The following is a 26155-nucleotide window of genomic DNA, read 5'->3' on the forward strand; positions in this document are numbered from 1 at the left end:
ATAATGGACGTGGGGGAATTTATGGGTTTGGCACAGCTGATTCCCCCCCCAACTAGTGCAAACCCCCCCACCCCACCCCACCACGGACCTTATCTCACTAGCAGCACCCCTCCGTCCTCACTTTGTTTTGGGGGAAAATATGTGATTTGGGGGGTTTTAGGACCAGATTAGGGGGAAATTATGGAGTGGACCTGGCAACACTGACCCCCGACACGCTTAGATCATGTGCACAGAGGGGAGTGGGGTTTGATTTAAATCTGACATCTGTTGTTAACTCATTTGAAGCCATTATTCGGATAAGAATGGACACAACACGTGTAACAACAACACTGTGAAATCTGCAGATGACAACGAATAATATTATGCAAGGTCAAGATGGTCTGGTCTTAAGAATCTCAAAATAGGAATGTAACATCGTTAAAATGTGCTTCCTTTCTCATTTTAGAGGAAGAAGCTTGTTTTATAGTGTTCTGTATCCCTATCTTCCGTACTGTTGATCATTATGTAAAATTTATTGTTTTTATAATTCCATTGTCTGGCAAACATGCAAAGAGGGGGAAATACGCTGCACAACACTTTTCGTTTCCATTTCTCACCTGAGTGTATTAACTTACAATTCACAACTGTACCACTGTGATGTGCAGAATACAGTGAGTGTACTTATTATTTATGTAGGTGCGGCTTTGTATTGAACATTAATGCAAATTAAAATAATTGTGCAGCATGAAGAGAGAATATAGCAATTAACCACAATTAATATAATGTTAATATAAGTCTGCTGCACTGCAGGTCGACTACCACAACGCACTGAACAGTTTTTTCTACCCGTCTCTCTGGCAATCTTGCGCCTTACAAAGATGGCGCCCGACACTAACGCAGCGGAGTCATTGGAGAAGAATTCGCTGCGAATTGCATTGTGGGGCATATAGTTGACACACGCCATCCGACGTCATCAGACCGCGACGTGATTCGTGGGGTTGTTGTGGACTTTTTATTAATTCTCGGCGAGAAGACGTCTATGGGTTCGCTGACTATGACTTTCTTGTGTATCTATACGTCTTGTCGGATGTAAAGCAACAATATTCTCATATTACTAGTTCTAAAAATCGGTGGGAAATGAAGTTATTACATAAAGACATCGAGAAAGATAATGCCGGGTACGTACAGCTCCATCTGTTATCGTTATGGGAAATATGTGTGGCGTAGCAAAACCAACAACAACGTAGATTTACTTTAAACAGATTTTATTTAAAATAACTTTTTTAATAAGATCGTCCACGAACGTGTTGTTACTCCTACACTTGTTTCTGTACGAGGCGGATTTTTATGATGCTTCGAGCTATGGGTTAAACTAAAGTTGCCACTTTACTCGACTCCCTATCTCCTGTCAGTATCTATCTATCTATCTATCTATCTATCTATCTTTTCCATGTAATATTCAGTCACTCCTCCTCCGTCCTTTGCCTGTACTATATTAATCCTCTTTCTCAAATGCAACTTCAAAACTAGCTTTATTGACATTACACAAGTGTTGCCAAACCAGTACTAGACACAGTAGGAATAGAATAGGGAATAGAATAAGTACAATATGATCTCAAATAAAAGTTATACAGCTATACAGATTTTCCAATTTCGTGATTGTATGTGTATGTACAGACCTCTCATTGCAGTGTCCAGTCAGTCATTGTGTCTATACTGTATTAACTCTCTCTTAGTCAGGTGACGTTGATACCTGAGGAGCCGGAGGACATGTGGCACACCTACAACCTGCTGCAGATGGGGGACAGCCTGCGCGCCTCTACCATCAGGTCAGCCGACTTCCCGTCCTGCCTCTCTGCCAGCATCCGGTCTTGTGCTGTCTTCCTGGCGCCTGTTTCTGTGGTACCTGTCTCCATGGTACCCGGTACCCAGTTCTGTCCTCCCTCCCTTCCCTCCCTGGTTGCGTTCGCTGCTGCCAGTGGCTCTCTGTCTGTAGCCCAGACCTGTGTTCCAATGTGTCTGGAATCTGTCTTTGCTTCAAAATTACTCTGTGACACCAAAACCAATCACAGTGCTGCTAAAAGTGCTGTCTCACCAGCTCTTTCCATTTGCCTGCTTACAATCCCCCACTGTCCCCCTCAGAGATGTCTTACTGTACTGTAGGGTCCAGTCAATCAGTCACATCTTTTTCTCTCGCTCGCTCTCTCTCTCAGGAAGGTGCAGACCGAGTCTTCGACTGGCAGTGTGGGTAGCAACCGGGTCAGGACCACCCTCACCATCTCAGTGGAAACCATCGACTTCGACACCCAGGCCTGCCAACTGAGGGTCAAGGGAACCAACATCCAGGAGAATGAGTATGTCAAGGTGAGTGAGTGAGAGAGGAGGAGAGAATGATGGGGTGGGGCAGGAGGCTAGTGGGGAGAGAGAGAGGAGTAGGAGGAAGTGGGCAGGGGAGAGGGGGGGAGTAGGCTAGAGGAGAGAGATAAGTGGAGGAGGAGGGTAGGTATAGAGGGAGGGGGTAAGGGGAGAGAGAAGACTGTGGGCAGGGATTTAGAACAGTGGTTCTCAATCCTGGTCCTGGCGGAACACCGACCCTGCTGGTTTTTGTTTAAACTGAGCTCTCAATTTCTTAATTAAACCTTTAATTGAAGTAATAATTTCCTAAATCAGAGACTTTTAAATTATTTTTAACACTAGGGGTTTTAAGTTAAGTATAAAATTATATAATGAAATTATTATCTTATTAAGGAACCAAGTGTTTATCAGTTACACAATTTAAAGATTCAAATGTAATCAAATTACTTAAATTAAGGGTTTAATGAAGTAATTGAGAGCCCAGTTGGAACAAAAAACAGCAGGGTCAATGTTCTGCCATGACCAGGATTGAGAACCACTGATTTAGAAGATAAGGGGAGAGGATGGACAGGGAGGGGGACTGCAGAGGGTGTATAACGTGTGTGTGTGTCTCTCTCTCTCTCTCTCTCTCTCTCTCTCTCTCTCTCAGATGGGGGCGTACCACACTATAGAGCTGGAGCTCAACAGGAAGTTTACTCTGGCAAAGAAGGTGTGGGACAGTGTGGTGCTGGACAGGATCGGTGAGATGGACACTCTGTGTGTGTGTGTGTGTGAGTGAGACTTTTTTCTCACCTCTCTCTCTCTCTCTCTCTACCTCCCCCTAGTGCAACGTTTATGTGTATTAACTCTCTCTGTCTCTCAGAGCAGGCGTGTGATGCGGCCCAGAAGGCCGATGTGGCTGCGGTGGTGATGCAAGAGGGACTGGCCAACATCGTGCTGGTGACCCCTGCCATGACGCTGCTGAGGGCAAAGGTCGAGGTCACCATCCCCCGCAAGCGCAGGGGCAGCTGTGCCCAGCACGACAGGGTGAGAGAGAGAGAGAGGATGTGTAGAGAGTGTATGTGTTCTGTTGTCTGTGATTATGGGTCTCCAGCCCATGTCCTGCAGAGCTACAGTTCAGTACAGCAGAGTCTCCAGCCCTAGTTTTTGACTCCCTCTCTCTCTCTCTCTCTCGCTCTCTCGCTCTCTCTCTCAGGCTCTGGAGAGATTCTATGATGCAGTGGTGCAGGGGATCCTCAGACACATCAACTTTGATGGTGAGAAAAATAAAACTGGTTTCTCCCCCTGCCTCTAAAGTGTTGCCAAAGTGCTGTTTGCCTCTCAGCGTGGGGCAGGCGGTGATGTATTGTATAGAGATGATGTGATGTATCGAGACAGGTGCCCCTGATGACAGTGTATTTGGGGCAGGGCAGCAGGAAGTGGGCCTGGTCCTCCACTTTCCCCTGCTCACACTGCCTGCACACTCTCTCTCTGCCCTACCCCTCTACCTATCTCTCTCTCTCTCGGTGCAGTGTCCAGTCAGTGTGTCGGTACTATATTAACCCCCTCTCTCTCTGTCCCTCGGTCCATCTGTGCCAGTGGTGAAGTGCGTGCTGGTGGGCAGCCCTGGCTTTGTGAAGGAGCAGTTCTGTAACTACATGTTCCAGCAGGCCGTCCGCAGCGACAACAAACTGCTGCTGGAGAACCGGCCCAAGTTCATGCAGGTCCACTCCTCCTCCGGACACAAGTACTCCCTGAAGGGTGAGCGAGTGGAACTGGGCCGGACCGGGCCACACGGCATACTGCTCACACACATTAATATTAGCAGCAGTAGTAGGAGTACTGGTATTGGCGGTTATTTGTGTTGGTATCTGAAAAGGGTAATATGGAGGGTTATTATTTCAATGCAGTTGTATAGTAGGGAAAGGAGAGAGCTTGTGAATAATAATAATATTGATGTTGCTTTCATAGTAACTCAGGCCTGACAGAAGCATGTTTTGAGTAGTGACCTGAAGGTCTGGTCAGTGTGCACAATCCAAGGAGGAACAGTGACACCTAGTGGAGGTGGGCAGTAACTTCAGTGAGTCTCCTCGGTACCAGACAGGAACCCCAGCGCAGGGGGCCACCTGCCAGGGGCCACAGAGATAAGGGACGTAGAGCAGTTTGTTTCAAATGGGTTCTCTTTCACTTTTGCTCTCGTATTATGTCTCTCTGTGTTCTTGCAGAAATCCTCTCTGACCCCACCGTCACAAGCAGACTGTCTGAGACCAAGGTAAGAGTCTCTCTCTCTCTTGATCTCTTTCCCAGTGCAGTCTCCAGTCAGTCAGCACTGTATTAATCTCCTCTCTATCCCTCCCTCTCTCTCTCCCTATGTTTCCCTCTGTTCCTCTCTCCCAGGCTGCAGGGGAGGTTAAGGCTCTAGAGGATTTCTACAAGATGTTGCAACATGAACCAGACCGTGCTTTCTATGGGTGAGTGGGAAGGGCAGTGTGTCAGTAATTCAGTGTGTCAGTCAGTTAGTGTGTTAGTATGACGCTGTGTTGCTGTGTGCAGGGTGGCCCATGTGGAGAGGGCTAACGAGGCGATGGCGATCGACGTGCTTCTGATCAGCGATGAGCTTTTCAGGTGAGAGGGAACTGTGAATCTGTGCCTCTGACTCTCCCTGTCTCTCCCCTCTCTCTCTGTGTCTGGTACTGATTTCTGGTATTTGCACATCGCTGCTGCGGCCTACAACACTGATCCCCAAATGTCAGCATTTGATACCCTGCACTAACCGTGTCACTAATATATATGAATATACAGTGCGTTGCAAAAGTATTCAGACCCTCCCTATGGTGTCCCATTTTGTGAAATTATACATATTTTATTAAATTCATGTCAAATTGCATAAGTATTCAGACCCATCGATTCAATATTTGGTGGAAGCACCTTTGACTGGTTACATGCAATTACAGCCATAAGTCTTTTTGGGTAAAATTCTCTATCAATACCAGACTGAAACAGGTTTACCTCTACAATGTGCATGTACTTTGCTCCATCCATTTTTCCTTCAGTCTTAACAAGCCTTATAGTCCCTGCTGAGGAGAAGCATCCCTATAGCATGATGCTGCCACCCAGTGTTGCCAGATCTGCAGTTTTCCCGCAGAATTGGGCTACTTTAAATGTGGGGTATTTTTTGTTTCCACTGGTTGCTATTTTAAAAAATGAAAGAAATTAGACACTGTTTTTTGGGCTATTTTTCAGTGTTTATACATGTTTGAAAATCCAATATAAAGAATGAATAATTGGAAGCACATTGTTAAACTCCAGTGTCACTCTCGGTTGTTTTGGTACAGTCTGCAGTGATGTTTTGAATTCATTCAATTGTGTGTTGAATTCACACACACACAACAGAGCCCAACAACCTCTCAAAAGAACACAGCCCCCATTAGTGCCCTGGTATAATAGTTGGAATTGTTTTGAAAATTGAGAGAATAAGCAGAGGCAGGAAAGCAGTGAAAAGAGAAATAGCAGAGGCAGGAAAAAATCACAAACAAAGAAAAAACTTCAGCCAGATGCAGGACAGGACAGGACAGGACAGCAGGCAGGATAAAATGGCAAGTGGGCTAATTATAGCAAAGATTGTGAGAAATCTTGGAGCTTCCTTTTCAGATACAAGAACTCTGTTTGACTCGGGATTTAAACAAGTGCAAGTTGACAATTTGTTGAAAACGTGCAGGTTGAAGCTTGTGGCTCTTATTGCTGGTACTCACAGTTGACCACACAGGCTGCAAAGTTAGTGGCGCGGCTCAGGAAGATATTTGCCTACACAGGACAAAATGTTCAGCACTCGTGAAGTCAGTCATAGGGCCTAGCTCACCTAGAGTTGCTTAAAGACATTGACAAAGTACAGACATCACTTCAAACAAACAACTTTGTGCTTTTCAATGACTTCATCCCTGACTTGATTTGAAAGCTCCTTGGTCTTCATGATTGAGAGTGTTTTGTTTGAAATTCACTACCTGACCAAGGAACCTTGCAGAGACCGACATTTTCATTATGAAATCATGAAAACCACTATTATTGCGCACAGACAGTCCATTCAACTCATTGTGTGGTTTGGAATTCATTTAGGTTTGCCACAACAAAGGGTTTGAATACCTTCCATTTTTATTTCATATTCATGTTTTTGCTTCAAATGTCTGGAGTAGGTTGTGTATATAACATTCATTCCTCCTTAAATGTGTCACAACTGTAAGCTTTACATGATCAAAATGTGAGAACTGTGAGAGGATCTGAATACTTGCAAGGTATTGTACATTTATATAATTATTGTTGTGTGTATGTCTGTCTCCATTTCTCTTCTCTCTCTCTCTCTGAGCCTCTACCTTTCTCACAATAACAATCTATCTTGTGCATTTCTCTTCTCACCCTGACTTTGATTCCCTCTTGTTCTCTCTCAAATTCAAGTAGGCCTTTTGTCACAGCAAAGTTATTTTTTGTATTTTAAAATATGAAGTGAAAGAGAAGGCTCATATCTCTCTCTCTCTCCCTCTCTCTCTCTGTAGACACCAGGATATAGCCACACGCAACCGCTACGTCAGACTGGTGGATGGTGTGAGAGAGAATGGGGGAAGCGTCAGGTGAGAGAGACTGTCAGACTGGGAGACTAGTTACACACAAAGCCAGTCAAACACACACACACATGCAAAATCGCATGCACTCTCAGAAACGCCCTCACTGGCCTGACTGCCCTGTCTGTTCTCTCACAGGATATTCTCCAGTCTGCATGTGTCCGGAGAGCGTGAGTACCCGAGTCCTGACAACATCTCCCTCCCTCGCCCGCTCAGTGTAGTTTTAACACTGTAGCGTCCAGTCAGTATGTGTGTATCAACTCTCCCTCTCTCTCTCTCCCTTTCAGAGTTGAATCAGCTCAGCGGGGTGGCTGCCGTCCTTCGCTTCCCGATCGCCGACCTTTCTGATTCCGAATCCGGATCCAGCTCCGACGAGGAATGAGGACCATTGGTACAGCGTTGGGGCCCCGTTGGCTGGAAGCCGCCTGCCCCCTTCACTCTCTCCGGCCCCATTTGGGAGTTCTGGGGGTTGGAGTGCCTGATGCATCCCAGGTGGCTGTAGGAGGGGTTACCGTACAGACACTGTATATACACCTTGGTGGTTAAATACAATATATATTTCCAACGCAGACTGAACAGATTTGACCGTTGCTGGAGCATGCAGTCAGACATCCATGGGGATCTTGGTTATAACTGGTCCTGACCGATGCCAATGCTGTGCCCCTGTGCCTGCCATGACCTGGAACACCAACCTAGGTAGAACTGAACAATAATCAACAGAAAAATTTCTAAAAAATGTATTTAATAAAGAAATATATACCACATGCTTTTTGATAATCTGCGTGCCCATTTCCCCAACTCAGAACTCTGTACCCACAATCCTTTGCTCTGTGCCCCATTGAGCTATCAATTAAACCTCCTGCGCTGTTGGACAGTCCTACCATATGGGTGTTTGAGCTTCTTCCTTATAGAATATATGTATGTGTTTCTATATAACAAATGCATGAGCCCAACAGGAACCTGTATACTCATACACATAGTGTGGACACTTTATTGTTAGGAACTGGGACCAGAAGAATAAACATTAAATATTGAACAACATTCTTATATACAGCGTTGCACTAAGCTTATTGAATTAATTGTGTAATATTAGGGGCTGATATACAGTATAACTGAGAGGACACTATTGTGGCCTGAAGCTTATTATATAATATATCTGTATTGCCCAAACCCAGTCCTTGAGGGCCTCTATCTAACATTTAATTAAGCAGGTAATTTGTTAAAGTTATTTAGATATTTGATAAGAAGAAAATTAACTACCCTTTTCAGCCCTCAATGATCAGCAGTTCTTTAATTGAACAAGTTAATTGCTTAATTGATCAGTAACTTCCATGTGATCCCAGTCTTGAAATGATCAATTTATGGTGACTGACAAAACTTACTGGAGGGGATCGACTGTTGCCATCACACTCTCAACACTTGCAATTCTTTACACACACACTTTCTCTCTCATTCAGGTTCCAAGAATGACAGCACCAGGCAGTGTTAAAAATATAGACCTCCAGTTTATTTCAGAATGATACAATGAGACTGGCTGAGAGGGTCTGTCTGTCTCAGTGGATTATGAACAAACAAAACTCTCACACGTGCTGACAGACAGACAGACAGACAGACTCACACACACACACTATACAGCGCCGGCCACCGCTTGCATGTGTTTCTCAGACTCTGCTCAGGCCCAACCCAGGATGCAGTACCACTACTGCCCAAGCATCACAACCTCCCTGAGGCTGAAACACTGGAAACAGACACCTGAGCCAATAAGGTTGAAGCTTCAGTTGAGTTGCTGGCAAATTGAGAAAACTCATTTCAGACGTGTAGCAGAAGGTAAATGGAGTTCACTTTGGCCCACTTGACTCAGGATGGATGACCTGACCCTGAAGACGAGGTTATTGGAAACCTCCCCACTTGCTGGAAAGAGCCAAGGAGCTGCTGCAGGGGCGGTGTTTGGGGTGCAGGAGGGTGGTGAGCAGGGGATGCTGGGAAAGTGCATTTATTGCCGGATAGTTATGCTGCGGGGAGTTGGGCGTGAGCCTGGGGCTGCCCTCCTCCACCAGTTCGGTTTAAAACTGAATTTTGAGAAGAACAAACCAATGCAAGGGGGTAGGGGTCTGTGATTGGCCTTTGGTGGGCAGGGCAGCATTGCTCAAGGCCGGAGTGTGGGGGCAGGGTAATGACAGTGGGTGACCTCGAGTGCATCAGCGAATGGTGCTGCTGAAGCTCCCTCACAGCGGGTGCGACCGGCGCAGGGAGGGTGCTTGGGAAGGTCAGGGTCAAATATCAGGAGAGAATGGCCACAAAAACAAAACAAAAAACCCACAGGAAATCCACTACTTAACATAGACCCACCCTGCCATAGAAACCAGCTTCGTTGGTCTCTGGCTGGCGCAGAATGACGCAGGTTTGATTAGGACGCACACGTACACTCCACCACTCGCACCCCAGCCCAGGGGCTCCGCGCATCAGAGCCGCCCTTGATCCGCTGGGCGCGAGCATGAAACACGGATGCTGGGGTGGGAAAGCGGGCCCACCCGGGTCAGGAGCCGCCCGCCTCAGGAGGTGGGCCAGCCAAATGGGCGGCAGTGACCTGGGCCGAGCGAGACGCAAGGCACTGTGCGCTGCAGACTTCCTGCGGTGGCCGGAGATCTGGAGCCGTTTAGTGTAGATGTACTGTGAGAGCGGCCGACCCAGCCCGCTAGACCCTGGAGGGGGGAGGTTGATCTGGAGGAGGATGCCAGAGTGGAAGAGCCTAAATTTGTCATATAGCACCATTGTAATACATTTCAAGTCCCGGTTTAAGACATCTTGTACTGACACAGCTGGTCACATCGCAGTAATATTCTCCCCCCAACCCTACAGGTCATAAAATAACATCAGTAAAAATAATTTGTTCATATGCTTGTGTGTGTGCTGAAATACCTACACACACACACACACACGCACATGCCTGCAACACACACCACACACCCATCCCTGTGTCTTACACCCACTGCACACAGCACCACCTAGTGTCAGCATCGGTACCCACACTTGCAGACAGACTGGATACAGATTATACAGACAAAACATGTGTATACATTTTAAGTGAGAGACAGACAGACCCCCTTCACCCCATACTCCTGTGTGGGGCGGAGTCTCGTGATCTGTACATTAGTATTACATCATTAATAATAATATTACTCGTATTTGTTTTTAAATAACAGGCTATCCTGCACCTGTGCGCTAAAAAAAGGAAAAAAACGTTATTTTTTTAAAAATCTTAGTTTTCATCTTAATATCTATTATATGATCGTAATTATCAACAGTAGGATTTACAGAAAGGACTATCAGAGGGGGCTCTAATTCCAGTTCCCAAAGGCATAAAGACAAACAGACTGTGGTTCCACGTCTCCTTCCCTCAATCTGTCTCTCCTCTCTTAATCGCTTGTCAGAAGTAATTTTGTATAACATTCCAGGTATCCAGGTTGGAGAGTGTGAATTTCAAGGCCAATCGAAGTATTTATTACCCAGATCAGCGGCTGTAAAGACATTCAGAGATTCTACACAGCGAGAGAGACGAAAACAGACGCCCCCTAAAGGCCCCAGACTGGAAGCTCACCTGGCCAGAAGCAACCTGACAAAGGCATTCAATACAGAAACAGAAACGGGGTCTCCATTCCTGCTCTCCCCTTTGTCAATTAATTGCTTAGGACATCAGTTAAGCCTACTGAGCTCCAATGAGGAAGGAGAACCAGGTCCAGCTCTGTCCGTCACAACCCACCCACCCCCCACCATGGGCAACTGGACTACCACCCCCGCCTCTAGTGGAGAGATGCTGTAACAGCAACCTGAGAACTATAGCCAAGTCCCATGAGATTTTACTGGCAGTGTAGTGTGTGAACCTCACCTCTCTCCTCCCTCCTCCATCCCTCCCTCACTCCCTCACTCTCCCGCTCGCCGCTGTTAGGAGCCTGACAGGAGGGAAGCCTGGGACAGCCCTAGAATCTGAGGTCACCTCCTAACCAGGAACAAGAGCAGCTAGAATAAGCCGTACAGTGCTTCCTCGCTGTTAAACATCCTCTGTTTCCAGTCTTTATCGTTTTGTTTTTTAACAGTGTCATGGTCCGATTTTCTATTTTAAGCGGTTACTCAGCCAATCCGCTTCAGAAATCCCAATTCTAACTGCGGGTGTTTAAAGTGGTTTGGCCAAGGGGAATCGAATGGCAGCCCTGTGGCTTTGCCTAACTGCGTTTGTCACTGAGTAGGCATGTCTAGAAACGTTTTCTGGCCGGAAATGGAGCTCAGATTCCCAAAAGAGGTTTCGATATGGGCAAGAGCATTTCTAGAACAGGCAGGTGTTCTCGAAGGGCCACATTTCTGTGAACACTCCCCCCCCCGCCTGTATCCCTGAAATGGAATGGTCCATTTTGGTGGTGAGGTTGTCTGCCAGTAATTTTCCATGGGACGTCAGCGAGTGTTAATACTATCTGTTCCTCCTGCCTTCTTGTTAATTCTTGTCAAAAGAAAATAACGCATTCAAGTTACTCTTATGTTTTTTTAACCACTTTTAAACAAACAAACATGTTATCTAAAACATTACTGTATGTAATCTATGTTTGTAAATATATATACATATGTCAGTATGTATGTATATATATATATATATATATAATATTTTTTCCTGTATGTTGTTGTATCTTAGATCCAAAAAGCCCTTATAGAAACAGTACAGTTTAGTATATCTATCTATTTATATTGCATTTCTCTCTCTCTCTGTGAAATCAAATTAACAGTATTTGTTTTTAGTCACTGCACTGTGTACAGATTGGTCTATGTTTGTGTTGGTTACCTGTTAATGGGTTAGTCTAATCCAGTACACTACGCCACTGTAGAAAAGCCCAGTGTAAACTCCTTAGGTCTGGACAATGTCAACAGAGAACTATCTACCGATGTGACTGTTGTAAAGGATCTGATAACTGCGACCGGTAGACGGTCAGGGTGGTGGGGAGGTGGGGAGTCTTTCTGCAATGGTATCTCACACTGGCTCCAGGTCCGAAAGAAGAGCGGACGGGGAGTGTTTAAAACAGACAGACACACACACAGACTCATGCACACACCCCACACCCCCACCCAGACAGACTCGCACACACGCAGGCAGACACCGACACAAACACAAACAGACACACAGTGGCAGATTCCTACCAGGAGTTACACTGAGCCTTATTCCACAGATCCGAGAAGACGAATCCGCTCCAGCTGGGTTAAAGGCAGACCAGGCGGGATTTACAACAGCCAATCGATTCGCACCAAAATCAGAATCCCCTCCGCTCAACTTTGGATCTGGTAAAAACCAACTCGATCGGAAATCGAAGCGGGGATAGGGACGCATTGCCCAGATCTGTGGGGGAGCAGACCGGCTGGACCAGACCGCAGAGTTATAGCCAGTATAAACTCCAGTGATCGGTCAGTCAGGAAGTCAGGGTACCAGTCGGTGGATCGGTCAGTCGGTCACTCGCGAACCTGCGCCCAGGACAAGGACAGAGAGAGAGATGGGGGTGGGGGTTATGTCCATTGTGGGTTATTGTGGTGACCTGTAGTTGTGGCCTGTTGTGGCTGTCGGTACTTTCTTGATATGCTGCATCGTGAACTGTGACGTCCAGAGTTTCAGTAGCTTCACTGGGAGACCAGGTCAGTGTTTGACTATATGGCTGCGTATGTATATAGGTGTTTGAATGTACCTATATCTGTGTGTGTGTTTCTGTGTGTGTGTGTCTTTTGATATGGGGCTTTGTGTCCAGTGCTTGCCATCGTGTGTGTGTCTTCAGTGCTTTTCTGTGTGTGCGTGTGTGTCCATGTTTTCAGTGCTTATGTAGAGTGCCACTGTATGTGTGTATTCAGTGCCTTTATGTGTGTGTGTGTGGATTCAGTGCCTTTCTGTACGTGTGTGTATACAGTACATTTCTGGGTGTACACATATGTGCATCTACAGTACCAGTGCATGCATATGGCATTTGAGCATTTGTCTTTGCCATTGTGTGTCTACAGTTCCTGAGTGTGTGTGTGTGTGTGTGTGTGTGTGTGTGTGTGTGTGTGTCTGTTTTGCATCTGTCTTGTATGCTTTCCGAGAGTGTGAATGTGTTTGTACCTGTGCATGTCTACGTACAATGTTAATACGCATGTAGGAGTGTGTGTGTGTTTGTGTGTATATGTGAGTCCTCCCTGGGTACCGGGTACTGGGGAAGCGGGGTTGGGGGGGAAGTGAGGGTCAGTCGGGGGGGCAGTGGTAGGTGTTAATCCACAGCAGGTCGTCCAGCACCCCCCAGTGCAGATAAAGGATGGAGGCCACCACCAGCACATGCATGATCTGGTGGCTGTTGCACCAGTAGTCGAAGGTCCCGGGCCGGAAGCGCTCGGGCACCCGGCTGATGTTGATCACGCCCCCCAGCAGCGCCAGGGAGTCCATGGTGAGGAAGTGGCGCAGCGAGGTGGGGCTGCCGGCGCCCAGCCCCGCCCAGCGCAGCGAGAAGAAGAAGAAGCGGAACAGGGCCTGCCAGGCGAAGGACTGCAAGCGGCGCACGTTGCTGCGGGCTGTGACGGCGCAGTAGATGGCGTAGCTGGAGAGCAGGATGTAGGCCAGCAGGGCCACGCTGCGGGTGGAGGGATAGCACAGCAGGGTGGTGTAGACAATGGGCAGAGCGCCTGGGGGAGAGAGGCGGGTTAGTGGATCCACGCACTGACTGATACACATACAGGTACACGGCTAGACAATTCACTCCTCAATTCACCTGTCACACACAGCTGCACAGATACACAACTCTCACAGCCGCATAGACACACAAGTCACACAATCGCACCGATACACAAGTCACACAGATGCACAGACACACAACTCACACAGTCACACACGTCATAGTCACACAGACACACAACTCACATAGTTGCAGACACACCAGTCACAGTCGCACAGACACACAAGTCACACAGACACACAGCTCACACAGTCACATGTCATACAGTCACACAGACACACAGCTCACACAGTCACATAACTCACACAAGTCACACAATCGCACAGATGCACATGTAACACAAACACACATATACACAGACGCTCGAGTGGCACAGTCCCACAAGTCCCAGAGACGCTCAAGTGGCACAGTCGCACAAGTCCCACAGACGCTCAAGTGGCACAGTCGCACAAGTCCCACAGACGCTCAAGTCCCACAAATCCCAGAGACGCTCAAGTGGCACAGTCGCACAAGTCCCACAGACGCTCAAGTGGCACAGTCGCACAAGTCCCACAGACGCTCAAGTGGCACAGTCGCACAAGTCCCACAGACGCTCAAGTCCCACAAATCCCAGAGATGCTCAAGTGGCACAGTCGCACAAGTCCCACAACTCACACAGACGCTCAAGTGGCACAGTGGCACAAGTCCCACTAGTCACACAGACGTTTGAGTGGCACAGTGGCTCGCAGACTGACCCAGTGTGTTGATCATGCAGATGCCGCACATGTCAAGCGTGAGCAGGGTGTGGTAGACGGGCGCCCCCCCCTCATGGTTCATGAAGAGGTGGTACAGCACCGAACCCAGCTGGGGTGACAGGCAGGCCAGGAAGTGCACCACCCCCAGCCACGTCACACTGATCTGGGCCCACGGGATACTGAGGGGGAGCAGCACCACGAAGCACAGCAAAGGGATACCTGCACGGAGAGAGGTGGGAGAGACGGGGGGGAGGAGAGCAACGTGAGGGAGGGCAAGAGGAGAGAGAAGAGAGTAGGAATGGGAGAAAGATGTGGTAGGAAGAGAGGAAGCCACAGAGAGAAGAAAGTGGGGGGAGAAGTGGAAAGGAGAATGCAGGCAAAAAGAAACCGAGAGCGACAGTAGAGACGGGGAGAGAGAAGAGAAAGCGGGAGTGAGAAGAGAGAGAGCGGGAAAGAAAGGAGAAAGAGTGGGAGAGGAGAGCATAGAGAGAGACGGGGATGGAGATCAGGAGGAAGAAAGAGACAACAGCAATAAATTAATGCAGCACTGAAATGCATATCACTGTGTTACACTAAACAGTCCCATCTTGCACAATCCAAGACAAAATACAAACAACTTTTAGGGGAGTAATCTATCCCACAAAAAACTAAAGCCCCACTGCCTCGCAAACCTGCGCATCACTAGAGACACTGTCCCTAGCATTGAGAAGTCGGCCTCAATATTTTCACTCCCCACACCCCCAGCACACGCCACTCAAAAACTCAAAAGTATACAGACTGGAATCCCGCCAAAAGCCACTGTATTGAGAACTGAAGTCTTTCAACACTACGGGGATTTTTATCACAAGTGCGGGCGAGTCTGTTCACTCCCCAACACAACATTATAAAAGGGCCGTCGGCAACGGGCCAATTGCGTGCTCACGCCAAAGGGTCAAAGGTCGCATGGACAGACAAGGCGCGGCTTTGGAGCTCCTGCGCCGGACGAACACCAGGGCGCTGGCATGGCAATTCCAATGGGGGGGAAGGTGCAGTCACTCTGTCAGTGTGTCATTTTACTTAATTAAACCCTACCAACACACTACAGCTGAACTATGAATGCAGTCCAGCACAGCACTAGGCCAAATCACCATTGTGCCACCAGGCTCCTCTGTAGTGTAGTGTATATGACAATCTCTGTCTGACACTGTGAACAGGCATTCTGGTGTAAATTGACACTGAACACAAGCCCCTGGGAAACTTAAACCTACTGCTATTTAACACCCTCCCTCTCTCTATGTACTAGAGTGCTCAGTTAGCCAGTGTTTCTGTATCCATCTCCCCCCCCTGCCCTCTCTCTCTTTCTCTTTCTCCCCAATGTCAGACGACTAGTCCTGACCAGGTGTTGGGAGTGATTGAAATGTCACACCTCTATCCTCAGTGTGGAAAATCTCTCTCTCCTCATCCCCTCCCACACACACTTACTATAAACCCCCTAATTCCCTCTCAGTGAAGAGTTAGTATATTTTAGTGTTGGGTCGCTCAGGGGAACTGATTACCTGGCCTGTCTTTGCTTCCCTCTACTTAGTCCAGCCTTACTGTACATTAGTTTCGGGTCGGTCAGACAATTAGTGTGTCTGTATCAATTCCTCCAATCTCTCTCTCTCTCTCAGTGCTAATATACTGCACCCAGCCAGTAGTCAGTCATGGTGTCTGTATTAACCTTCCCAGTGTGTGTGTGTGTGAAAGGGATCATCTTTCCTGCCTGCCTCCCTCCCTCCTCTCCCTGTAAGCGCATAAAGGACTTATGTGGGATCTATAAGGAGAGAGAGAGGTCCTATAGTGGCATTCTCAGTTCAAGGACAACACACACACACACTGACACGCGATGGTGAGAGACTGAGAGGGTGAGACACAGACAGGAAGTGACTTACAGACTGACAGTGAGAGGGAGGTGGAGAGAGACCGAGTGATTCACAGGCTGCCAGCGAGGGAGACCAGGAGAAAGTGAGGGAGAGAGAGAGAGAGAGAGTCGCGGAGGGTGAAGCGGTGCCTCAAAGACTGAGAGAGAGACTGGGTAGAAAAGTGAAAGTGGAGGACAGTTCAAATGAAATCATGGGAGAGTATAGAAAGGTATAGACATAGTAATGACACTGGACGTGAAAAATCATGGCTGTATAACAAGGGGGGAAATCCACGCCAAAGTACAGTCCATATTTACTGTAGTACACGGTCACACAGGCCACCTGGAGGGGTAACTCGATCAACTGTTGCCCTCAGGGCTCACAAAACAAACTAGGAGACGTCCTCTTTAAGATGGACCAGAGAAATGCAGGGGACGGGGCACACAGAGGCACAAACACTCACGGAAAGAGAAAAACAGTGCGGTAATGGGGTGGCCAGTGCCAGGCAATGACTGCATGAGGGCAGAGGCCTAGAGCTGGGCACTGGTGACAATGTAGCTGTTGTCACACCAACCATCAACACCCCATACCCCCCACCCCCTCGCCCTCCAACTGGCAGCAGGGCGCTTTGATATCGCACTCTCTCTCGCTCTCTCTCGAACTACCCAATTCAGCAACATAATGCAGAACACATCAGTACAGTATAGTAATTTAATATTCTATAATATAGTGCATAATATAATGTGTAATATATTATACAGCTGCACACTGATAAGTAACTGTGTTTGTGGGTGTGCAAGGCTGAGGGTGTTATGCACTGGATTACCACACTCTGAACTTTCCTCTCAATAACTTAAGCCTCTCAGCCCCCTGTTAACCACAGTGGCAGAGACAGTTGTCTGCTCTTCCAGTCTATGAGTGTGTTTCTTCCTCTATCACTCTCTCACCACCTTTACATATACATGAAACAGCAGATGCATATGGAGTGGCTCCAGTCAGTGTCTGTACTCCAGGTGTATATACAGTTAGGTCCATAAATATTTGGACAGTGACATCATTGACATCATTTTGGCTCTGTACACCACCAATCAAGATGTGCTTAAAGACTTTCATCTTTAATTTGAGGGTAGTTACATCCAAATTGGGTGAACGATGTAGGAATTACACCAATTTTTATATGTGTTCCCCCCAATTTTAGGGGCTCAAAAGTATTTGGACAACCTAACATAATCATGAATTAAATTGTGAATTTCAGTACTTGGTTGCAGAACCTTTGCAGTCAATGTGTTTTGCCTTCAGAAAGTGGATTCAGGTCAGGCGACTGACTTGACCGTTGCACAATATTCCACTTTGGGTCACTGTCTATCTGCACCGTGAAGCGCCGTTCAATGGGTTTTGAAGCATTTGGCTGAATCTGAACAGATAATATAGCCCTAAACACTTCAGAATTCATCCTGCTGCTTTTGTCATCAATAAATACAAGGAAACCAGTAACTACCCTCAAATTAAAGATGAAAGTCTACACTTTAAACACATCTTGATTGTTTCCTTTCAGAGCCAAAATGATGACAATTGTGTCACTGTCCAAATATTTATGGACCTAAATGTATACAGTACAGGGCTCAGTCAGTGTCTGTACTCCAGGTGTATATATACAGTACAGTACAGGGCTCAGTCAGTGTCTGTACTCCAGGTGTATATATACAGTACAGGGCTCAGTCAGTGTCTGTACTCCAGGTGTATATATACAGTACAGGGCTCAGTCAGTGTCTGTACTCCAGGTGTATATATACAGTACAGTACAGGGCTCAGTCAGTGTCTGTACTCCAGGTGTATATATACAGTACAGGGCTCAGTCAGTGTCTGTACTCCAGGTGTATATATACAGTACAGGGCTCAGTCAGTGTCTGTACTCCAGGTGTATATATACAGTACAGTACAGGGCTCAGTCAGTGTCTGTACTCCAGGTGTATATATACAGTACAGTACAGGGCTCAGTCAGTGTCTGTACTCCAGGTGTATATATACAGTACAGTACAGGGCTCAGTCAGTGTCTGTACTCCAGGTGTATATATACAGTACAGGGCTCAGTCAGTGTCTGTACTCCAGGTGTATATATACAGTACAGGGCTCAGTCAGTGTCTGTACTCCAGGTGTATATATACAGTACAGGGCTCAGTCAGTGTCTGTACTCCAGGTGTATATATACAGTACAGGGCTCAGTCAGTGTCTGTACTCCAGGTGTATATATACAGTACAGGGCTCAGTCAGTGTCTGTACTCCAGGTGTATATATACAGTACAGGGCTCAGTCAGTGTCTGTACTCCAGGTGTATATATACAGTACAGGGCTCAGTCAGTGTCTGTACTCCAGGTGTTTATATACAGTACAGGGCTCAGTCAGTGTCTGTACTCCAGGTGTATATATACAGTACAGTACAGGGCTCAGTCAGTGTCTGTACTCCAGGTGTATATATACAGTACAGGGCTCAGTCAGTGTCTGTACTCCAGGTGTATATATACAGTACAGGGCTCAGTCAGTGTCTGTACTCCAGGTGTATATATACAGTACAGTACAGGGCTCAGTCAGTGTCTGTACTCCAGGTGTATATATACAGTACAGGGCTCAGTCAGTGTCTGTACTCCAGGTGTATATATACAGTACAGTACAGGGCTCAGTCAGTGTCTGTACTCCAGGTGTATATATACAGTACAGGGCTCAGTCAGTGTCTGTACTCCAGGTGTATATATAAAGTACAGGGCTCAGTCAGTGTCTGTACTCCAGGTGTATATATACAGTACAGGGCTCAGTCAGTGTCTGTACTCCAGGTGTATATATACAGTACAGTACAGGGCTCAGTCAGTGTCTGTACTCCAGGTGTATATATACAGTACAGTACAGGGCTCAGTCAGTGTCTGTACTCCAGGTGTATATATACAGTACAGTACAGGGCTCAGTCAGTGTCTGTACTCCAGGTGTATATATACAGTACAGGGCTCAGTCAGTGTCTGTACTCCAGGTGTATATATACAGTACAGTACAGGGCTCAGTCAGTGTCTGTACTCCAGGTGTATATATACAGTACAGTACAGGGCTCAGTCAGTGTCTGTACTCCAGGTGTTTATATACAGTACAGGGCTCAGTCAGTGTCTGTACTCCAGGTGTATATATACAGTACAGTACAGGGCTCAGTCAGTGTCTGTACTCCAGGTGTATATATACAGTACAGGGCTCAGTCAGTGTCTGTACTCCAGGTGTATATATACAGTACAGGGCTCAGTCAGTGTCTGTACTCCAGGTGTATATATACAGTACAGTACAGGGCTCAGTCAGTGTCTGTACTCCAGGTGTATATATACAGTACAGGGCTCAGTCAGTGTCTGTACTCCAGGTGTATATATACAGTACAGTACAGGGCTCAGTCAGTGTCTGTACTCCAGGTGTATATATACAGTACAGGGCTCAGTCAGTGTCTGTACTCCAGGTGTATATATACAGTACAGGGCTCAGTCAGTGTCTGTACTCCAGGTGTATATATACAGTACAGTACAGGGCTCAGTCAGTGTCTGTACTCCAGGTGTATATATACAGTACAGGGCTCAGTCAGTGTCTGTACTCCAGGTGTATATATACAGTACAGTACAGGGCTCAGTCAGTGTCTGTACTCCAGGTGTATATATACAGTACAGTACAGGGCTCAGTCAGTGTCTGTACTCCAGGTGTATATATACAGTACAGGGCTCAGTCAGTGTCTGTACTCCAGGTGTATATATACAGTACAGTACAGGGCTCAGTCAGTGTCTGTACTCCAGGTGTATATATACAGTACAGGGCTCAGTCAGTGTCTGTACTCCAGGTGTATATATACAGTACAGGGCTCAGTCAGTGTCTGTACTCCAGGTGTATATATACAGTACAGTACAGGGCTCAGTCAGTGTCTGTACTCCAGGTGTATATATACAGTACAGTACAGGGCTCAGTCAGTGTCTGTACTCCAGGTGTATATATACAGTACAGGGCTCAGTCAGTGTCTGTACTCCAGGTGTATATATACAGTACAGGGCTCAGTCAGTGTCTGTACTCCAGGTGTATATATACAGTACAGGGCTCAGTCAGTGTCTGTACTCCAGGTGTATATATACAGTACAGTACAGGGCTCAGTCAGTGTCTGTACTCCAGGTGTATATATACAGTACAGTACAGGGCTCAGTCAGTGTCTGTACTCCAGGTGTATATATACAGTACAGTACAGGGCTCAGTCAGTGTCTGTACTCCAGGTGTATAAATACAGTACAGGGCTCAGTCAGTGTCTGTACTCCAGGTGTATATATACAGTATAGTACAGGGCTCAGTCAGTGTCTGTACTCCAGGTGTATATATACAGTACAGGGCTCAGTCAGTGTCTGTACTCCAGGTGTATATATACAGTACAGGGCTCAGTCAGTGTCTGTACTCCAGGTGTATATATACAGTACAGTACAGGGCTCAGTCAGTGTCTGTACTCCAGGTGTATATATACAGTACAGTACAGGGCTCAGTCAGTGTCTGTACTCCAGGTGTATATATACAGTACAGGGCTCAGTCAGTGTCTGTACTCCAGGTGTATATATACAGTACAGGGCTCAGTCAGTGTCTGTACTCCAGGTGTATATATACAGTACAGGGCTCAGTCAGTGTCTGTACTCCAGGTGTATATATACAGTACAGTACAGGGCTCAGTCAGTGTCTGTACTCCAGGTGTATATATACAGTACAGGGCTCAGTCAGTGTCTGTACTCCAGGTGTATATATACAGTACAGTACAGGGCTCAGTCAGTGTCTGTACTCCAGGTGTATATATACAGTACAGTACAGGGCTCAGTCAGTGTCTGTACTCCAGGTGTATATATATAGTACAGTACAGGGCTCAGTCAGTGTCTGTACTCCAGGTGTATATATACAGTACAGGGCTCAGTCAGTGTCTGTACTCCAGGTGTATATATACAGTACAGGGCTCAGTCAGTGTCTGTACTCCAGGTGTACAGTACAGTACAGGGCTCAGTCAGTGTCTGTACTCCAGGTGTATATATACAGTACAGTACAGGGCTCAGTCAGTGTCTGTACTCCAGGTGTATATATACAGTACAGTACAGGGCTCAGTCAGTGTCTGTACTCCAGGTGTATATATATAGTACAGTACAGGGCTCAGTCAGTGTCTGTACTCCAGGTGTATATATACAGTACAGGGCTCAGTCAGTGTCTGTACTCCAGGTGTATATATACAGTACAGGGCTCAGTCAGTGTCTGTACTCCAGGTGTACAGTACAGTACAGGGCTCAGTCAGTGTCTGTACTCCAGGTGTACAGTAGAGTACAGGGCTCAGTCAGTGTCTGTACTCCAGGTGTATATCTATTACAGGGGCTACTGTCTTTGTACCACAAGTGGCTACAGTGTCTCCTGCTAGTGCATGGACAGCAGGTATACATAAAGTCCCCGAAGTGGAGAAACGACAAAAGATGTCTTCACTGTGTACAGGGTGGGACACACGCTGACAGTCAGTCAGCTGTAGACAGCGGGGTGCGGAACACCCTCTTGAAATCCAACTCTTCACTGAAGTCAACTTCTCCAGACACGTTAACACACTGCTCCGTGCTACACCTCCCCTGCCAGTGTGCCGTGACCGTAACCCAGTGCACATGTAAATAATGCAGTCCTGTCGTAGTGGGGCACGTCAGCTGTCTCTGTACTCCCTATGAAGTGAACGCACCGTACCGGAGCCGCAGCGCCCAGCCCAGCCCAGCCCAGCCCCGTTACACACACTGCACCCCGACGATCACTCCCACTTTCCCTATGAGGAGACCAAACCCTACATTACAATGCATGCTAATAACGACTGCAGCCGAAATCAGAGCCACATGCAACCCAGGCAGGGGGATGGGGGAGTGGCGGCGCTGCTACAGTAGTGCCTCTATCGGATGCTGTCTTTGTTATAAGGGAAGCTATGGTGGGTGTGGGATTTTTTTTCCCTTACCCCCCCCCCACCACCACCAATGCACGGCGTGAGCGAAGTGCAACTCACCGTGGGTGTAGATGTTGCCCAGCTCGTTGTGCAGGTAGAAGAGGCTCTTGATGCAGTCCTGCACGGAGGAGATGGGCCGGTACCCGGTCAGGACGTATTTGTTGAACTGCAGGTGCGGCGGGGAGCTCGCCCAGTCCAGCAGCCGAGGCCCGTTCAGGAACGCCATCGCGCCCGCCCAGTCCCCGAACAGCTGCCCCCCGACCCCGCAGGGGAAGAAGGAGGTTATGAAATAAAGCGGTCTCAGCAGTAATAGGTAGACCAAGATCGCCGTTATTTTCGTATACATAAAAAAAGCAGGTGTGGACCCCGGAAATGTCAGCTTGGGGAGATACGGCTGGGTCTTGTGTCCCCCAGAGGCGGCCCCTTCTCGCTCCACAATGTCAGCGATATGCACGCAAATGCTGCTTTCAAACCCGAGGTGGGTTTTTTTTTAGGGGGGGGGGGGGGGACTAGTGCATGGATTCAAATTGCAAATGATACATGCATAGCCACCCCGGAAGAAGTCTATCCCTTCTCTCTCTCTCTCTCTCTCTCTCTCTCTGTGTCAGTGTGTCTATGTAAATCACAGTAGGTCTCTGCATGCAGGCATGTTTCCTCCTGTTTTCTTCTCAGAGGGATCCCATCAGGTAGATTTGAGATGTGCTGGCCCCGCCAACCAAAAAATGGTTCTGTTTCCGCTCCGGCTGCAAATGTGATCGCACAGCCCGGGCTGCTGCTTCCAAAGACGGACAGAAAGAGATCAGCAAAGCGTCTGTGGCCGGCGAAGGAAAAAGCCCACAAACAAATGACATGTGCTTTGTGTGCTCTGTCGGCTGTCACAACCCAGGTGCACAAACCAAACAGCCTGGCTTCACCCTCGACCCGCAGATTATAATATGCACCATCAAGAAGGAGCACAACAGCGTTATTTCTCTCGTTTAAACCCGGGTGTCATTCGTGGTGAGCTGCTCTCCCCAGGACGGCAGCGGTTGCACAGACCACAAAGTGATATTTGCACTTTTTTTTACCCCCCCCCCCCACACACACACACACACAAACTCCTGATGCTGATATGTATAACTGCACTGCAGGAAAGTTGTTGTATTAAATGCATTCAACCCCATTAAAGGAAAGCATCCACGTTGCAGCGTTTGATGGGATTGCACCGTATAGCGTAGCAGCCAGTGTCCTTTTCATGGTGTGCAAAATCAGGTGCATCCTCCACTTGAATCGTCCCCTCGTTGTTGCTTAGCTTGTTCATTTGTTATTCAAATTATTAAAAAAAATGATATTCTTGCCGCCACACACAAAAAGCACTGCTGGGTCCGCTACAACAGCTGGCCAATGTACCGGCTTTGTGAAAACACACAGGAAAACGTCACACCACCCCACATGGAAATAACCCAAGCGTGTGTGTATCTGGGATGGGTTATACACACAGACGGGCTGCCATGTGATTCAGACACATATAGGGTCCATCATGCTCGCAGGGGATACAGGCAGCCGTTTGTCCGGGGCAAGAGCGGCTCTCCTGCCACCCGATCGCTCCCCTCTCTCTCTCTCCTCTCCAGACGCGCCGTGATTGCGGAGGTGAAAACGCAGCCCGGGGGCGCCCTTGTCCGGCCGCACTTGAGGGAGCTGGTCGCGGCTCGATGTGGTGAAGCACAGCCCGCTCTCTCGACCTCCCCACACCCTCCAAAGCCGCGATTCGTCCTAGCGGGCGCTGCGTGAAGGACCGGCCGGCCTCCGCACTCTCTCCCCCGGCTGCTGCTCTGGACTGAGGCGCGCCGACTTTTCGAGATGTGGGGAGGAGGGCGGAGGGAGGGCTGTCCACAGAGCGCATGAATGAGAGAGAGAGAGAGAGAGAGAGAGAGAGAGAGAGAGAGAGAAATAACACCACATACAAGGTGGGGAAATGCAATAAGCATTCCTGGCGTGTCCTGCAAAAGAGGCTGCTGATCTTCTTTAAACAGTGTGCTAGTTGCAGTAGTTGTACTTTGTGTGTGTTAATGCATAGACACATGCACACATTTGCCTAGGTTTGATATAGATCTGGTGTAAACAAGATGGGCCCATATTTGCATTACTGGGCTCCTATAGCCTATTGTGTCCCCTATTCAGACCATTGATTTGAAACCCCATTGACAGACCGCGGCCTTCCTGTCTGCTTTGAATCATGCACACTGCTGTTGACAACCCGGGACAGCTGTTGTGCTTGTTAAATCACGGCCCAAAATGCAACCTTTGTCCTCTGTGACTTGCTGCCGTTCCTTGTTGAACATACAGTGCCCGGCATAAAGATGCTAGTTAGGCTTCCACAGTGGGGTAGAGTACAGGACAGTGTAGTATAGCACAGCACTGTACTGTGGAATAATGTGCTGTCCAACAATACACTATATATAATGATTACTGTTAATATGAATAATTTATTTAGCAGATGCTTTTATCCAAAGCGACTTACATTGTTTAACAATCACTGACATTACTATACAGTGCAATACTATACTATGCTACACTATACTATACTACAGAGTGCTATGCTAGTCCAGTTTCCTAGACCACACTGTGTGTCTGGGTGTGCTCTGGTGCTGTGTTGGTATCTGTATGAGGGAGCCCTCATCCCAGAGCTCTGACCAGGCTGTGTGTTCAGTGTGTGTGCAAGTGTGCTGAGAGCAGTAGGTGAGTGTGCTCCGATTAGCTCTCTCTCTCTAATACAATAATCAGCCTACTGATCTCTTGCTGCCTCAGCTGGGCTTTCCCTCCAATCAGCCAATCACGGTGGCTCTGGAGGAACCACGCCATGGCTAAACCAATTAGAGAGGCAGCTTTTTTCCCCCTTCTTTTCTTTCATTTCATTAGAACCAGGTTGCCCCGGTGACGTAACCCATAGCGATTGGATTAGAAGGATATAGACAGAATATAGAATACAGAGAACACCTTAATAGAACTGAGAAGGATGTACTTAGTGTTCTGTTTATATGTACAGATTAGATATATTTATACAGGACTTTCCGACTACACTTCTGTTATTGCCAGGGGCGCAACTGCACATTTGCTGAGGGGTATGCAAGATCAAGGTTGGCGCCCCCAAATCCCCCCCATGCCCAGGAACAGTGAAGATGAAGTAAATATGATAGAAATAGGCTACATGTAACAAAAGTATATAATCCTATAATTTTAGCATACTCTGTTTTTTCCACACAATTGTATTAGTGCCTGTAAATGAAAAGCACTAAATATAATATTTAAGTCATATTACCAGGTCCTAACACACATACACACGTTGATATCTGTGGTTTACGAGGACTCTCCATAGTATATTCTGTACTGTACAAACTATACAGTGATAAGAAAAAGTATGTGAACCCTTTGGATTAATTTGTCATAAAATATAATCTGATCATCAAAGTCACAATATAGACAAACACAATGTGCTTCAGCTAACAACACACAAACAATTATAATCTTTCATGCCTTTATTGAACACATCCCATTAAACATTCACAGTGCTATCTATACTTGTGATGAAATTAAATGAAATGTTATGACCAATTAATGCAGAAAACCAATTAATTCCAAATGGTTCACATACTTTTTCTTGCCACTGTATATTCTATTCCCTAACGCTAACCCTCACAGAAAACTTTCTGCATTTTTACATTAAAGAATTCTTCATTTAATGTTATTTTTAAGCATTTTGTTTTATGAGGACGCTTAAGTGTTTGTTTATAGCATAGTTATATGTGTATAATATAGAAGAATGAATAGTCTTCATAAACTATATATACCTTAATACACAGACACACAATACAAATAAAAATAAAAAGTTTTGCTAAACAGTAAATTATTA

General features: G+C 47.0%; 2 protein-coding genes across 2 annotated transcripts; one reads left to right on the top strand and one right to left on the bottom strand.

Moving 5' to 3' along the window:
* The first annotated feature begins 942 nt into the window (after positions 1 to 942).
* pelo (pelota mRNA surveillance and ribosome rescue factor) lies at positions 943 to 7809 on the top strand. The gene is made up of 13 exons (XM_066721929.1): positions 943 to 1157; positions 1716 to 1808; positions 2193 to 2343; positions 2984 to 3074; positions 3197 to 3360; positions 3530 to 3590; positions 3913 to 4074; positions 4539 to 4585; positions 4711 to 4784; positions 4867 to 4938; positions 6861 to 6935; positions 7065 to 7096; positions 7214 to 7809. Exons 1-13 carry the CDS (start codon positions 1117 to 1119, stop codon positions 7306 to 7308), a joined length of 1158 nt encoding a protein of 385 aa, XP_066578026.1. The 5' UTR covers positions 943 to 1116; the 3' UTR covers positions 7309 to 7809.
* Positions 7810 to 8409: 600 nt separating this feature from the next.
* Positions 8410 to 24239, bottom strand: LOC136767905 (progestin and adipoQ receptor family member 4-like). The gene is made up of 3 exons (XM_066721977.1): positions 22327 to 24239; positions 14389 to 14607; positions 8410 to 13604 (listed from the first exon to the last, which is right to left on the bottom strand). The coding sequence occupies exons 1-3, from the start codon at positions 22610 to 22612 to the stop codon at positions 13171 to 13173; spliced, it is 939 nt and encodes a 312-aa protein (XP_066578074.1). The 5' UTR covers positions 22613 to 24239; the 3' UTR covers positions 8410 to 13170.
* Between the last annotated feature and the right edge of the window lie 1916 nt (positions 24240 to 26155).

This window comes from Amia ocellicauda, chromosome 14 (genome assembly GCF_036373705.1).
Source record: "Amia ocellicauda isolate fAmiCal2 chromosome 14, fAmiCal2.hap1, whole genome shotgun sequence".
NCBI classification, from domain to species: domain Eukaryota; kingdom Metazoa; phylum Chordata; class Actinopteri; order Amiiformes; family Amiidae; genus Amia; species Amia ocellicauda.